The following is a 15,434-nucleotide window of genomic DNA, read 5'->3' as shown; positions in this document are numbered from 1 at the left end:
AAAGTGAGAATGACAAGCGCGCCATAGGAGAACCCGAATAAAGAATTAAAAGGGATTGACAAATGTAAATGTAAATCTGGAACTTGGATTCAATTTGAATTGGATTATAAACTAAATGGTTGTATATAAAGGTGAAAGAAGATGTGAAAACTGGCTTTTTCTCTTTTATGACTCGGTAAACATGGATGTGGATTACAAATAAAATGGTGATTTGTTAATTAGTCGAGTGGAACTGTGGATTATAGAGAGACATCTGCAGGAGAAGGAAAAGCATGACATGGAATTGTCTACTTTGAGAAAACCTTTGAAGAAACAAGGGGAAAAAAACAAAACCTTGAACTTTTAAAAAGATAACTGGCGAGAACTAAGGAGGATACATTTTGCCTACAAGAGGATAGACTTTGATGATTATAAAAGGAGGACTTTGATGCGACTTAAAACTGGAATAATATCAACCCGGAAAGAATAAAATGGAACAGGAACTTAATGAACTGATAAAGACGATGTGTTTGGAAATAAAGGAAATGATTATAAATTTGCATGGAAAATCGAAATCTGAGGAGGTAAAGACAGAGCTAGAATGCACTGAAGATGAGAAGGAAACAACTAATGAGAAACAAGAAAGAGAGATGGATAATGAAGAAGACAAAGACAAAGAGACTGACTATGGAAAATTAAACAATTGCAATATTAAGTATGGACAAAAAGAAAAGAAAAAAAGAAGGAAAAGAGGGTGGAATAGGAAAAATATAAAAAATTTAAATGATTACACTGAGATTTACAGTGGAAAGATAAGAAAGAGGGAAAAGAGATGGAAAATAATAAGAAATAAAGAACAAAATAAAAGATTTTATGATTTTAAAATACAAAATAAGCATACTGGCATTAACAATGAAAAAACACAAAAAAGGAAAGAGAAAGGAGAAACAATGGGAAATATAGGGCAGAATAGGAGAGTGCAGAATTTTAAAATACAAAAGAAAGGAATAAGAAGGGAAAACAAAAGGAAAAGAAGGAAAAGAGGATGGAGGAGAAGAAAAAATATTAAAAACATAAATGATTACATTGGGATTTACAGTGGAAATATAAGAAAGGGAAAACCGGATTCTGCCGGTTCTAGGCAGTTCGGCCGAACCATTTGTTAAATTGCTGGCTCGCCCCGCCCCTTGCCAATAAATAGTGGGGGCGGGGTGGGGCGAGCGAGCCAGTAATTTAACAAACGGTTCAGTGTTTTTTTGTAATTTATTGGCCTCGCAGCACACCGAATCATATGATATGATATGGAGTTGGCAATACCCACCCAGGTTTAAGGTTGTGTTTAAGTGTTTACATGTGTTTAAGGTTGAGTGTTCAAAGTTGCAGACCCCTGACCTACCCCATCCGATCACTTCACCCCGCAGCCAGCCCTGTAGGCCTGCGCCCGCCTCCCACCTGGGCAGCAGCAGCCTACCTACCCTGGTTGTTATCACTTTGCCCTGCAGCTGGCCCGAATGCCCACCTCCAACCGCTCCAGCAGGTCATTTTTATTTAATTAATTTAATTAAGAATGCCGCAACGGGCATAAATGTGAGGATGGTCATAAGTGCGAGGACTGGTCAAAAGTGCGAGAACCAGTCAGAAATGACTTTTTTCAGCCCTCTGAGTAGTCCCTATGTGCATATGGCCTACTCAGAGGGCTGAAAAAGTTATTTTTGACCGGTCCTCGCACTTTTGACCAGTCCTTGAACTTACGACTATCCTCACATTTTACGTTTTGCGCCCTTGGTGCATATAAACTAACTCACTCACTCACTCACTCTTGGTTGTTTCAGGGTGGGATTACAAAACAAGAAATTTCTGCCATTTTAAAAAACTGGAGAAATAATTGGTTTCATTAAGTCCTTATAATCTTTGTTTAATATCTTTATTATTTATAACCAGTGTCAGTATTTATACATACTCTGGAAACCAGAAGTTGAATTATTTATTCCCATAAATCTGGGGTTTGTATCCCAGCAGCACTGCATTCACCTCTCCCTAATATTTAAAAACCATTGGCTCTTACAATATTGCTTACTTTAAACTACAAATCTAATACTTCTTCTATTGGCTCTTTCTGCCCATTAACAGGAAATGCCAGCAGGTACTCTGGATCTTGTATTTCTTAGAAAAGCATGCTAAAGTGAAAGATATATTTCTATCTCTTAAACCATTTCCTGTAAAATTGCACTCTTGCTCTTTGTGAGTAGGATCTTGATTTATAACTCACTGTTCGGAAAGCTGCTTGAATATAGACAAATTTCCCATAAACTATGTAACATTGGATTAATTTTCATTGGATATTTTGCTGGGGAAAATAGCTATATCCAATTCAACGCACCTTTGATTTCTATACAAAATTAAAGCATTGACTTTCAGTACAAAGTTTCTAAAGAGCCTTGCTGCGATTCAAAGTAATTGTACATATGGCTTTTGGTATCATATTCAAACAACTAGCAATGGTACACAAATGAGTTTATAGAATGGTAATCCTTAAAAGTCTTGCTTAATAATCACTAATCAAGACCAAGATGTATTTCTTTCATTCTGAAAAGCAAAGTGTTGCGTCAGAAAGGCTGCAAAGTTGATTAAAACAGGAGCAACAAAGATGATATCTCTCATTATCTATTAGGGTTTTTTGGTGATCAAATCTATCATATACAGAATTTTCCCTATTTTTCTATAAGAGGATAGAGAACAATAAAAAAAGTTTTGATTGCGAAAATGGGCCTCACTATTTTCCACACTATAAGGCGCACTTTTTCTCCCCAAAAAAGTGGGTGGAAATGTCTGTGCATCTTATAGAGCAAATGTTGGCGAAGCCCCACCCATCCTTCAGCCCCCAACCTTCAGCCGTTTTCAGCCTCCGTGTACCCCATTTTCAGCCTCTGCATGCCCCATTTTTGGCCTCCGCACTTCCCGTTTTTGGCCCGTTCCAGGCAGCAGGAATTGCTGCCACCACCTAGTGCCAATTGCAGCCGCCTATCGCCGCCAATTGCTGCCGCCATTTGCTGCCAGTGATAGGTGGCAGTGGCGATAGGCAGCGAAAGGCAGTGGTGGCGATCCCCATCGCCTGGAACAGGCCGAAAACAGGACGTTTGGAAGCCAAAAATGGGGCGTGTAGAGGATGAAAACGGACACGGGGAAGCCAAAAATGGGGCCCGCGGAGGCCAAAAACGGGATGTGCGGAGGCGGCAATAGGTGGCAGCGGGTGGAGGCAATCCCCGCAGCCTGGAACAACTGATAAGCGGTATTCCGGGAGGCTGATCCAACCACCAATCAGCTGCTCGTGCTAAACCAGGCTATAATAACGTGCTCAAGCTGACCAGGCTGTTTGCTGCAAGGATGCTAGCCAGATGAATACCGATGGATGCTGGAAGGCAGAGGCAGATTTTTTTTTCTTGTTTTCCTCGCTAAAAGCTAGGTGGGTCTTATGGTCCAGAGCGTCTTAGAATGCAAAAAATACAGTATATAGTATAGACCTTTCCAGGAAATTGGACTTTGGGTGAAGAAATGACAAACTGAAGACAACTCTGTTAAAAACATAGTCAATAATCGCAGCAGAAGAGCTGGTGAGTAGATCAGCTCTTCATAATTCACCAGACAAGGGAAGGAGTTGAGATCATAGACAAATGTTTCTGACAGTTCCCCATTAAAAGGAAACCGTATGACAGAGGTCTGCAGCAGATTAGAATTCTGGAAGACAAGGGAATAGCCACTTTGTTCAAATTGTGGTCAATACCTTCAAAAGGACACTGGATTCACAAACTCCCTTTTAATCATATTTAGAATTTGTCTTTCCCATTAGAAACATTTAGATCAACATGTCAGAAAACATCAGGTGAATTTCCTTAGCAAAGAATATAAGTTTAAGGTAAGTGTATATGCATGCATAACGTGTGTGTACTGTACATGTGTGTGTGTATAAAGGTTATAAATTAAAGAAGAACATTTAACTTATCTATTACTACAGAACGAAGCAAAATATTTTAAAACTAGACACACTGAAGAATATTTCTGAATAATGGACCCAGAAGTTAAACTGAATTGTCTGCCTCTATAGGTAGTTTGTGTTTAAAAGTTATTATGAGAGAGGAACAAGTTTTACCAGACAAAACTGAGATAGATCTGAAAATGGATTTAAAAATGACAGGTTACAAGAATGATATGGAAAAAGATGCTACACTAGACATACAAATGAAACCAGTTTAATGATTAAAGAGATTTACAAGTAACAAACCAAGAGAATGGCCTGGATAATTTTAGTAACAGTAACAGAGTTGGAAGGGACCTTGGAGGTCATCTAGTCCAACCCCCTGCTCACGGTGAAGCAGCCACTCGGTCATGGCTGTTGGTGGCGGCCCGGACCACTGCAGATGATTGGCGGCGCTGCCAGTAAAGCTGAACCTGCCAGTATAAGACTCCAACCAGGGGCAATTGAACGGGGAAAAAAAACCTGATATGATAGACTGTCCAGAAGACAGGAGCAACTGTCAAACGCGTCTCTGTCAGACGACTGAGTCGAAAACTGGGCCCAACGGACATGAGTGGGAGCATGGCCAGCAAATTTATGACTCAGTCTCTGGGCAGATTGCACTGTATCAACCCACTTCTGGACCATTCCGCAGTCCATTGGGAGAATGAGAAGCTCAGCATCTTAGCCACTGAGCCACCTAGCCAGGCTTTTTCCAATTTTCCTAAATTGGATTTACAAAAAAGCCTTTTTAATGCTTTGAAGAACTTTGTGAGAAGGGACAAGTAAAATGAGATCAAGTCCTAAAGGTTTATTGGAAGGGTTTAAGGATCAAAAATATTAAAAGTTAAAGGAAGGTATATAAAGTTTGTTTTATTTGATCAAAGTTAAAATAGGTATGTTACGAGACTTTTGCTGATCGGGACTGAAATGACATTGTTTTAAGGATTTGTTTATAGGCAAGACAAGCGATACATAAAGATCATTTGTTTCATTTTAAGAGAAAGGCAATTAAAGCTGGAAAGCTACAGCCCTTTAAAAATTCCTCTTGAAATGTGGGAACCAGAAATTCTTTTCTATGAAAACAATTCCTAAGTACACATAGGATTTAACCTGTCTCTATAGCCATGTTCAGGCTCCAGTTACACTTAGTCCCTGTATTCCTGAAGACAACCAGCTTGGCCTTGGCCTTATTAATGTTAAGATATTTAAAAACACAGTATGAACTGAACCTGTGCAGTAATCTTATCATCCCTACCTAGGAATGCACCATTAATATTGTATCATTTCCATAAAATAGGATGGTTACAAATTTATTTTTAACTTTGGACATCTGGATCTGCCAGATATATAGCTTGAACTATACATTTTGCAACTGGCTTTCTTCAAATTAACAGCTTTTCTAGTATCTGTAATAAAACTTAAAAATCTTATGAACAGCAAGACTCTGACTTTGAGTCTTTTAGTTCTAATATAGGTCTGGGTGAAGGCTGACATTTGAGACACCTCTGGGAAAAGTTAAGTATAGATGTTTGTTTTACCCCGTCTGTGCCAGAACAAACATCCAGTTTTGATTGCCTCTTTCACAATAGTGAAACTCCGAAAGGAAGTATATTCTGCCCTAAATCATCCTCCAGGCTGCTAGTTATTATAGGTTTGTGCAGGGTGGGGCTAAAGGCTGTGTGTGCATGTGTAGAGTAGTGTACATATGTACTACTATTATTTATTAGAACCTGCTGTAAGAATAATGAAACCTGAAACTTTATTATAGCCAGAGACCAGCATGCAGTAATATAATATAAAGATTTTTTTTTTTTTGCAGCTTACAAAACCAATCAGGGTAGTTAAACTTGCTACAGTAGGTAACTAATATTGTAATCAAAATAATAAAAATCGAATTTGAAGGAATATTTAATACATTATCAAGAAGCCATTATACCCAGAAACTTTACACATTTTTAAAAAAATGCCACAAACCTATTTATGTATATTTACAACTGAAAATGAATCTTTTTATTTTTTTAAAAAAAAACTTAGAATCAGTACTAAACTGAGTTCCTTATTAAAAAAAATGGAAGGAGGAGTCCTGTAATTTTATCTAGAGTAATTCTAAGTTTTTAGAATAATCCTTTAGTATGAGTTCCATCTTTCCCATTATGTCTTCATTTAATTTGATTGCTACTTGTGCCGCTTCAAAGGAAAGTATAATTGCTACCAAATAGGAAATATCAAAATTAAATTTGTTCTGCTTTTACTGCAACTATTGTCATCTTTTCTTCATTTAGAAGGAGAGCAATAAAAGGGTTACAACGGGTACAACGAACAGAGAGTAGTTTTCAATCAGACAAGTCCCATGTTGCGTATCAGATGCCACAGTGGAGGGCTAGAATCACTGTGTCTAGACTCTCTGGCACCTGACTTCACTTATTTACCAGTGACCAGAGGCCAACCCCCAACTGCTTTCTTTTCATACACCTCAGTCCAGTTCTCTCTATCCCCAGCTCACACATCTTTGAATGATTATGTCAGACCTGCATGCCTCTGACTGGCTATTCCCTAACTCTAATGTTTGAAGTAAAGCTCTGGTTTCTTCAGCAGATAATCGAGGACAAAAGCTAAAGGAGCTGTCAACTGAGGACGTTTACCAGCATTAAGCTAAAAAAAGTAGATCAAAGAGGGACCAAACAGAAAAGCACAGTGTAAAACATGTGGATAAGTCAGCTGCAGCTTGCCTACTATTCTGTGGAAGAATATTAAATATCACTATGACATCACTGCACAACCATGCTCTTTGATTGGCCGGACTATTACCTATGTGCTGTTAAAAACATTTGCACCTATTTAAATAATGCTTGTGATGGTGGGATCTAAACAAAAATAGACTTTTAACTCTAACTACAATTTCATCCATCAATCTACAGAAGGCTTGAAAAAGTTTTCTAGTGATATTGCATTCTCATCAACTATTAAAGTGATGCAACACAATCCAATGAGCCTGCAAGTTCTATACCTGAAACAAACAGAACTTTGAAAACAGAATTAAACAACAAAAGTTTATTTGATACTTCTGTACAGTCTGCAAAATTATGATAAACTGGAAGCTTATAGTTTACATTTCTGAAAGGGAAGAATCTAATCTCAATCTCACTTTTATGACAGTTATGCAAAAATATGGAAGAAAAAGGAAAAAGAAAGCATCTATTTTGGACTATTTCTAAACACCGTATAAGAATTATCAATAAATAGTGCCTCCAAGTTTTACTTACAAGTGTAAGTAACAACCACAACTAGGAGCAGCAACTCATCTGTTATGCAAAGCAGTCAGTAAGTGAAACCATGAGTGGACTTATGATCTTACTTCAGCTTTCCTTTGGTTTACAGGTCTGCTAAATGCTAGGAATGATTGTATTGTATTGTATTGTATTGTATTGTATTGTATTGTATTGTATTGTATTGTATTGTATTGTTTTATTGTTTTATTGTTTTATTTTATTATTATTTTATTATTTTATTTTATTTTATTTTATTTTATTTTATTTTATTTTATTTTATTATTTTATTTTATTTTATTTTATTTTATTTTATTTTATTTTATTTTATTTTATTTTATTATTTTATTTTATTTTATTTTATTTTATTTTATTTTATTATTTTATTTTATTTTATTTTATTTTATTTTATTTTATTTTATTTTATTTTATTTTATTATTTTATTTTATTTTATTTTATTTTATTTTATTTTATTTTATTATTTTATTTTATTATTTTATTTTTATTTATCTATCTATCTATCTATCTATCTATCTATCTATCTATCTATCTATCTATCTATCTATTTATTATATTTCTATACCGCCTTTCTCCCGTAGGACTCAAGGCGGTGTACAGTCAAGAAAAATATAGATACACAAACATCATAAAATTGTTAATTAAAATTATTATTATAACATAGTTTGGCCCAATTAAATAGAACCTAAAATTAGATAACATTTTAAAAACATTCACATGTTCATATGTTTAGCCCCGCCTGTTGGAACATCAGGGCGGAAAGCACGGAGATCAGGGATATTTCGTATCTCAGGGGGCAGTTCATTCCAAAGGGTTGGAGCCCTTACAGAGAAGGCCCTCCCCCTGCGAGTTGCCAGTCGGCATAATTTGACTGACGGTACCCTGAGTAGTCCCTCCCTGTGAGAACGAACTGGTCGGTGGGAGGCTATTGGTGGCAAAAGACAGTCTCGTAAGTACCCAGGTCCTAAGCCATGGAGCGCTTTCAAGGTGATAACTAACACCTTGAATTGCACCCGGAAGACCACCGGGAGCCAGTGCAGCTCACGGAGGAGAGGTGTTACATGGGCCCAACGAGCTGCGCCCATAATCACCCGCGCGGCTACATTCTGGACCAGTTGGAGCCTCGGGGTGCTTTTCAAGGGGAGCCCCATGTAGAGCGCATTACAGTAGTCCATACGGGAGGTGACTAGGGTATGAGTGACCATGCGCAAGTGGAGTGATCCAGAAAGGGACGCAACTGGCGGATCAGGCGAACCTGATAAAAGGCACCCCTGGCCACGGCCGTCAAATGATCTTCTAAAGATAGCCGTGAATCCAGGAGGACACCCAAGTTGCGGGCCCTCTCTGTGGGGAGCAAGATCTCATCCCCAATTGTCAGTGATGGTACCAGCTGACTATACCGGGACGCCAGAAGCCACAGCCACTCGGTCTTGGAGGGACTGAGTCTGAGCTTGTTTCTCCCCATCTAGATCCGCATGGCCTCCAGGCAATGGGACATCACAGCAAGGGCATCATTGGGGTGGTCTGGGGTGGAGATGTATAGCTGTCTGTCATCAGCATACTGATGAACACTCACCCCGAAACCACGGATGATCTCGCCTAGCAGTTTTACATAAATGTTGAACAGAAGGGGTGAGAGGATTGACCCTTGCGGCATCCCACAAATAAGGTGCCTCGAGGTCGACCTCTGCCCCCCTGCCAACACAAACTGCGAATGGTCAGAGAAGAAGGAGGAGAACCACCGAAGCACGGTGCCCCCTATTCCTAACCCCTCCAGCCGGTGCAGTAAAATACCATGGTCGATGGTATCAAAAGCCGCTGAGAGATCTAATAGGACCAGGAAAGAGGAGCAACCTCTGTCCCGAGCCCTCCAGAGATCATCAACCAACGTGACCAATGCCGGTTCTGTGCTGTATCGTGACCTGAAGCCCGACTGGAACGGATCCAGATAGACAACTTCATCCAGGTATTGGGGTAGTTGTCATGCCACCACTCTCAACAACCTTCGCAACAAAGCGAAGATTGGAGACTGGACGATAATTTGATAATATAGCCGGGTCCAGGGAAGGCTTCTTGAGGAGGGGCTTCACAACCGCCTCTTTCAAGGCGGCGGGAAAGACACCCTCACTCAGAGAAGCATTTATAATCCCCTGGAGCCAGCCTTGTGTAACCTCCCGGGAGGCCAGTACCAACCAGGAAGGACACAGGTCCAATAAACATGTGGCAGCGTTAAGCTTGCCCAGAATCCTGTCCATGTCCTCAGGAGCCACAGAGTCAAACTCTTCCCAGATATTTAAAGATATTTCTTCATCATTATTATATTGTGAACAGCAACTGTATAAGGAAGTCACTAAATGAAGACTATAGATGTATGTCTGTTACATGTAAACAAAGTAAATGGCAAGTGATGTAAATATGGCACGTGGTATAAATATAGACTATACTGGACAGACAATTCTGATCAATTTAACTGCAAATCATATGCTTTTATTTCTTCATTTATTAAGGCATAGATGCCACATTGATCTCTGTTTATCTCTCTAATTTGCTTAACAAATTAGAGAGATAACTTGCCATAAAGTAAATAAGAGAAGTTTAATTATAAGAGGAAAAACAGCTACAGATAGTTTGAAAATTGGGTTCAATTTACTAAATAACCATTTACTAAAAAAGCTTAGATATCTAACTCTATTATCACAAAAAAGAATGAATTTGAATATTTATTTTAGACTGAAGTCTATAATAAAAATCAGTTCTGTTCATATTGTGAACAGTTCAAAGGCTCGTTAGTCGCCCCTTCCCCACCTACACCCCCCCTCAGTGAAGGCAGAAAACTTTAAGACAAGATCTTCTCAAATGTAGCCCTAGGCTTATGGAATAACCTTCCAAAGAAACTCCCTGTTGTTTACCAGGTACCTAAAAGAGAACCCTGTTCTGCCAAATATTTTAGATTTTAAACATCACTTCCATTTATCACTTTATTGTTATATTAAACCAGGTATCGTTAACATTTGAAGCGATTATCTGAACAGATACTTCACCAGATTTTAACTATCCAATTGTGAATAGTTTAACAACTGATTGTAAGGATGACCGTTTGACAGATTAAATTATAATATATACAGTATATTAAATATATATATTTAATTTTATCAAATATATTTAATTTAATAATAATAATTAATAAAAATGCTGGTCTGTATATGTCCCTGGGGCTTTGGAACGCAGGCAGTGCTCGCATGGCTTGCCTAGTAGGTGAGTTTTCAGCAGCTAGTTTAGAGCCATTCCTGTGCCCAACTCAACATTCTGAGAGGAAATAGCTATTATTTAATTATTTTCTATCACATGATTAATACCCACTTTTAACAATAACTTAAAAGTTCTTTATTTTTGATGGGATAGAGTTGCTCCATACGAAATTTCTGCACAATTTCTCGGTCTTCCAGGACTTACAGCTCCTGCTCAAAATACAGGTAGCAGCTATGGAATAATTTTCTCTCAATTAATCTGGTGCACCAACTGTGCCCTTTCTTAGATTGAGATTGTTTTCTCATAGTCTCTTATGTCTTAGTCACTTAGCCTGTGGACTACTGCAATGCATTCTTCATGGATCTGCCTTTGAAAACTATTCAGAAGCTGCAGCTGGTCCCAAATGCAGTGTCATAGAAATTATGGACCCACTTCTGCTGTATGAGCTCCACTGGTTACCAGTAACATTCAGTGAAATTCAATGTGCTAGTTGTAAACTATGCACCCACAATTAGGTATAGTGCCTAATTGCCTTTCTTCCATTGTTTATCCCTATTTGAAAAGATCAGACAGAGTAGCCATACTCCAGATCCTATCTTCATAACAATATCTTCTAATGGGACCTAGGTAGCATCTGCGCTTTGGAATAGTATCCCAGCAAAGATTCAAGTTGCCTCAAAATTGTTGACCTTTAAATAGGTCTTGAAACCTAGCTTTTCCTCTAGGTCAGGGCTGTCAAATTCCCGGCCCGCAGGCCAGATGCGTCATGCACTGGCCAGACCCACGCCTGGTTTAGCAAAGGGGGGGGGGGAAGTCCTGATATGTCATGTGACGCTGCCGTGACGACATGAGTTGGACACCCCTGCTCTAGGTGTTGGGTCAGGAAGGGTATGCCTTGGTGGGAATTGTACTCTGTTAAAATTTATTAGTCCCCATGCTTTTGCTTTCATTTTATATTTATTATACTGGTGTGTTTTTAATTTTATGCTGCCCAAAATCATTATAAATTGGATAGATTATAAATGAAGGAAAGATTCCATCCAGTTAATACAAAATTTTATTAGATTAAGTTCAAAGCTGCAAATTTGTTGACATTTGGGAAGAAATATTGAAACAATTGTGAAATACAACACAATAGTAATGTAGTTGACTTTATGAATTACTAAAATGCTCATGTCTGTAACCTTTAACTGGGTGAAACAGTGCATCCTAGGGCAAATTTTTTCAAGCATGGTACCTCAAATGGACTACCTTACAGAATGCCAGGACACATCACTTCCATGAGAAGGAAATTTTGGAAAGTTTTTGCCATTTCAATGCAACCGTGGTGCTACAGTGATGTGATCCTCATTTATAACAGTCCCTGATGCCTTCCCACAAGTCAATGGGGAGGCCTGCAGGGAGAAAGCCAATGGGAACCAAGTGACTCCGGCTGACAGTAGGAGCACAGCATTGAGTTTAGACTTGCAATTTCCTCCTGGGAACCTTGCAGGGAAGGTTCTAAGTTGCTGGGGTAAGTCTCCCATATCCACACAATCTTTGCTAGTCCCTCTGCACACACAAATATATCTGAAAGGATGACCCAATGGATCACAGGTTGTCTAGTATTAATTATATTATTTTCAGGGCTGAATCAAAACAAATGTTAGGAATATGAGATTACTATTTTATGTACACTTACAGGAAAGTATGCTTCATTAAACTCAGAACTTTTTTTTCTAAATTAACATTCATGATGCTGCAATCTTTCTCTGTGTATGCATGTGTGTGAGGGAGGGAGCGTGTAAGCAATTGTGATTGTGTGTGTGTATATATATAAATACATTTTATTGCTGATATGTTGAATTATAGGTGCTTGAAAAAGCAAACATCTATTAACATCTCGTTAAGTTTTAGAATGCCTTCACAGTAAGAAATCTGAATGCTAAGATCTTTATAACAAGCAATATAACCCATTAATAATATCACAAATTCATAACAATATTGTATTAAAGATATATTTCACACTGTCAAAATTTATGGTGGGGGATTTGCACATTTATGTATCAAAATTTCATTACAGAATATGAAGTAAATACTGTGGACGTGATCCAACCTAAATAACACTGTTTGCAATAAAGTAAAATTTCTAAATGACTAGACTCCAAAAATACTAAACAAAGGTTAATTTGTGCAATAATTAGATTCATGTTGTACATATGTGTACTAAACATTGACATGTAACTGGAACAGAAAACTATCAACTAAGCAGAATTACCAACAAAAGAAATGTTTTGAATGAACCAGATCAAGAATATTAAATTACTGAATATATCAATACAATCTAGTGCCGTTATTGAAAAATGAATGGAAATGTAAAATTACAAGGACCTCAGTGTTATTTAAAAATCTCAACAGCAAAGTAGGATAAATATACCCCCAAAAGTTGCCCTGTCTGAGATATTTATAAAATTCTTTTTTAAAAAAGATGTGTTTAAATACTATCATTATAATTTAAATAGTGCAACCATAATAAAAAAAATAGTTCAGCATTTGTATGTAGAATTAAATAATATTCAACAAAACTGAAAGGACAAAAGCTACAGAATTAATTAATATATTACCCTGCCCTTAAACTTTACTTGGAGACCCACCGGCTGTTGACCCTTGCTTTTAAAATAGAAATAGTACGAAGGAAGAAAACATACCTACCTGAGGTATACAGTCAGTATAAGCAAACATTGATTTAAAACGATCATCCATGCTTATATGATAGAGAATACACATAGCCACTTGTTTATAATTTTCATTTCCTGGGGGAGAAAGAAAGAAAAATATTTAACAATGAGCATTTATATGAATTAGTGAATGGTGCAGTGGCCTAGAGGTGGAGCTCTCACCTCACAATCAGGAAGTGAGTTCGAACCTAGGTAGCAGCAGATATTTTTCTCACTGGGCACAATGAGTAAATATCAGCTGCAAATTCTTCATTGGTGACAGGAAGGGCATCTGGCCAGTAAACCCTCCATTCAGTTGCCCTGACTCCACCCCGATGCAAGGGATTACAACAGGGTGTCAAATTCAAGACCCGTGGGCCAGATGCGACCCATGGCATGCTTAGATTGGGCCTGCAGGGCTGCCCTGTAAACAGCGAAGGACCAGCCCGTGGTGCCTCTGCCAGCTCCATTTTCACTGGCAGAGGGTTGCAGGAGATTGTCGCAGCCAAAAATGGAGCTCGGGAGCCAGTTTTCGCTGGCAGAGCACTCGGGACACTGCAGGCGCCCCCGACATGAGTGACTTTGAGCTAGCCATGCCCTCCCCCGGCCCCCTGAGGTCAAACATAACTCTGATGCAGCTCTCAATGAAATCGAGTTTGACATCCCTGGATTACAGGGTCATTAAAAGACTATATATACACACACACACACATATATATATACACACACACGAATTAGTCACATCTAATTTACATTTAGCCACATTTAGAAACTCTTTTCAAAGCTTATAGAAGGAACAATTTTATTTTTAATGATTATGACGTTTTTTAAATAAAAGATTTTCAAGGAAATTTCATACTAAGAAGAAAAAAATCAAGGGAACCAATTTAGAGAGAATTTTGTATTGAGATTATACGCTACAGATATTATCCTTTATACTCGCAGATAAGACAACCATAGGTAAGTCAATTTTTCAACCCAATATCATGAAAACTGCACCAACCATATATAAGCTGACCCTTGAAATTTTCATAAGTTTTAATTTTCACAATTGATTTATCAACTGGTAATGCATTTTTTGTAATATTTTCACCATATTCAAGGATCAGCTTATCCACAGATGGGTTTCTCCATGAGAATATGAGGGCACTTTTAAAAAGTGCTACTATACATACTTGCACATAAACCAAATCCAATTTGGTGGGCCTAAAATTCTCAATTTATCCACAAGTCTATACTTGTGGTTTACTTTCCTCATAGGTATTTATCTTTAGAGTAGGCTATATGTTCCAAGGATGTTGGTGCTGTAAATTACCAATTATTTCCCCTTTTATTAGGATCTCCTGCTTTCCCAACCCATCAATTTAAAAAGTTTATTAGTTCTATGAATAAGATTTGAAAGGATTGATAAAGAGTTGTATACAGAGTAAAATGGAAAAATAAAATTATTTGTGCAGACCACATAGAAATACTTTAGGCACAATTCAGTTAAATGTTTTGGATTAGTATCAATGTGAATGGAAAAGTACTTTACTAAATCTTATTATATTATGGAAAATTCTATAAAATTATACCTTTCTAAACAAAGTATATAGAACATAAACATTAACTTTCCAATAAATGTGCAATTTTGGATGAAGATAATTTTTCATGTGATCCTACAATATACTTATTCAGAAACATTTGTCCTCAATCTTCAGATAATGAAAATACTCTTGAAAATCAACTATGGAAAGTTTCTGGAATACACACTTTACTTTCATGCAAGTAAAGAACTAATGAGATTCTCAATGTATTTTAAAAAATACAAAAACCATCATTTTTAAAGATAAAGGGAGAAAAATATTAGAAAATTTTCTTTAAAATTTTTCATAGAGACAAAGTTTACAAATTAGACTTAAAACCTGAGCCCTAGAAACAACATCCTGGACATTATGCATTACAGATAGACCTCAACTTAAAAGCATTCATTTAATGACTGTTCAAAGTCACAATGGTATTGAAAAAGTGACTTATGACCAGTTTTCACATTTACATCAGTTGCAGCATCTCCATGGTCACATGATCAGAATTCAAACACTTGGAAACTGGCATGTGAAGCAAAGTCAATGAGGAAGCCAGATTCACTTAACAACTGTGTTACCAACTTAACAACTACAGTGATTCACTTAACAATTGTGGTAAGAATGGTAAAATGGAGTAAAACCTAC

The 15,434-nt window shown here is 37.5% G+C and overlaps 1 protein-coding gene across 2 annotated transcripts in view; it reads right to left on the bottom strand.

The window, feature by feature from the left end:
• Positions 1 to 15,434, bottom strand: part of KIFAP3 (kinesin associated protein 3) — a 92,399-nt gene that overhangs the window by 51,453 nt on the left and 25,512 nt on the right. For both annotated transcript variants that reach the window (XM_034409849.3, XM_087890178.1), the window contains one exon: positions 13,220 to 13,320. In XM_034409849.3, coding sequence (XP_034265740.1) covers positions 13,220 to 13,320 — 101 coding nt within the window. The remainder of the gene's footprint in view (positions 1 to 13,219; positions 13,321 to 15,434) is intronic.

This window comes from Pantherophis guttatus, chromosome 3 (genome assembly GCF_059756535.1).
Source record: "Pantherophis guttatus breed Tessera chromosome 3, ASM5975653v1, whole genome shotgun sequence".
NCBI lineage: Eukaryota > Metazoa > Chordata > Lepidosauria > Squamata > Colubridae > Pantherophis > Pantherophis guttatus.
This window is presented reverse-complemented; position numbering and strand designations above follow the sequence as displayed.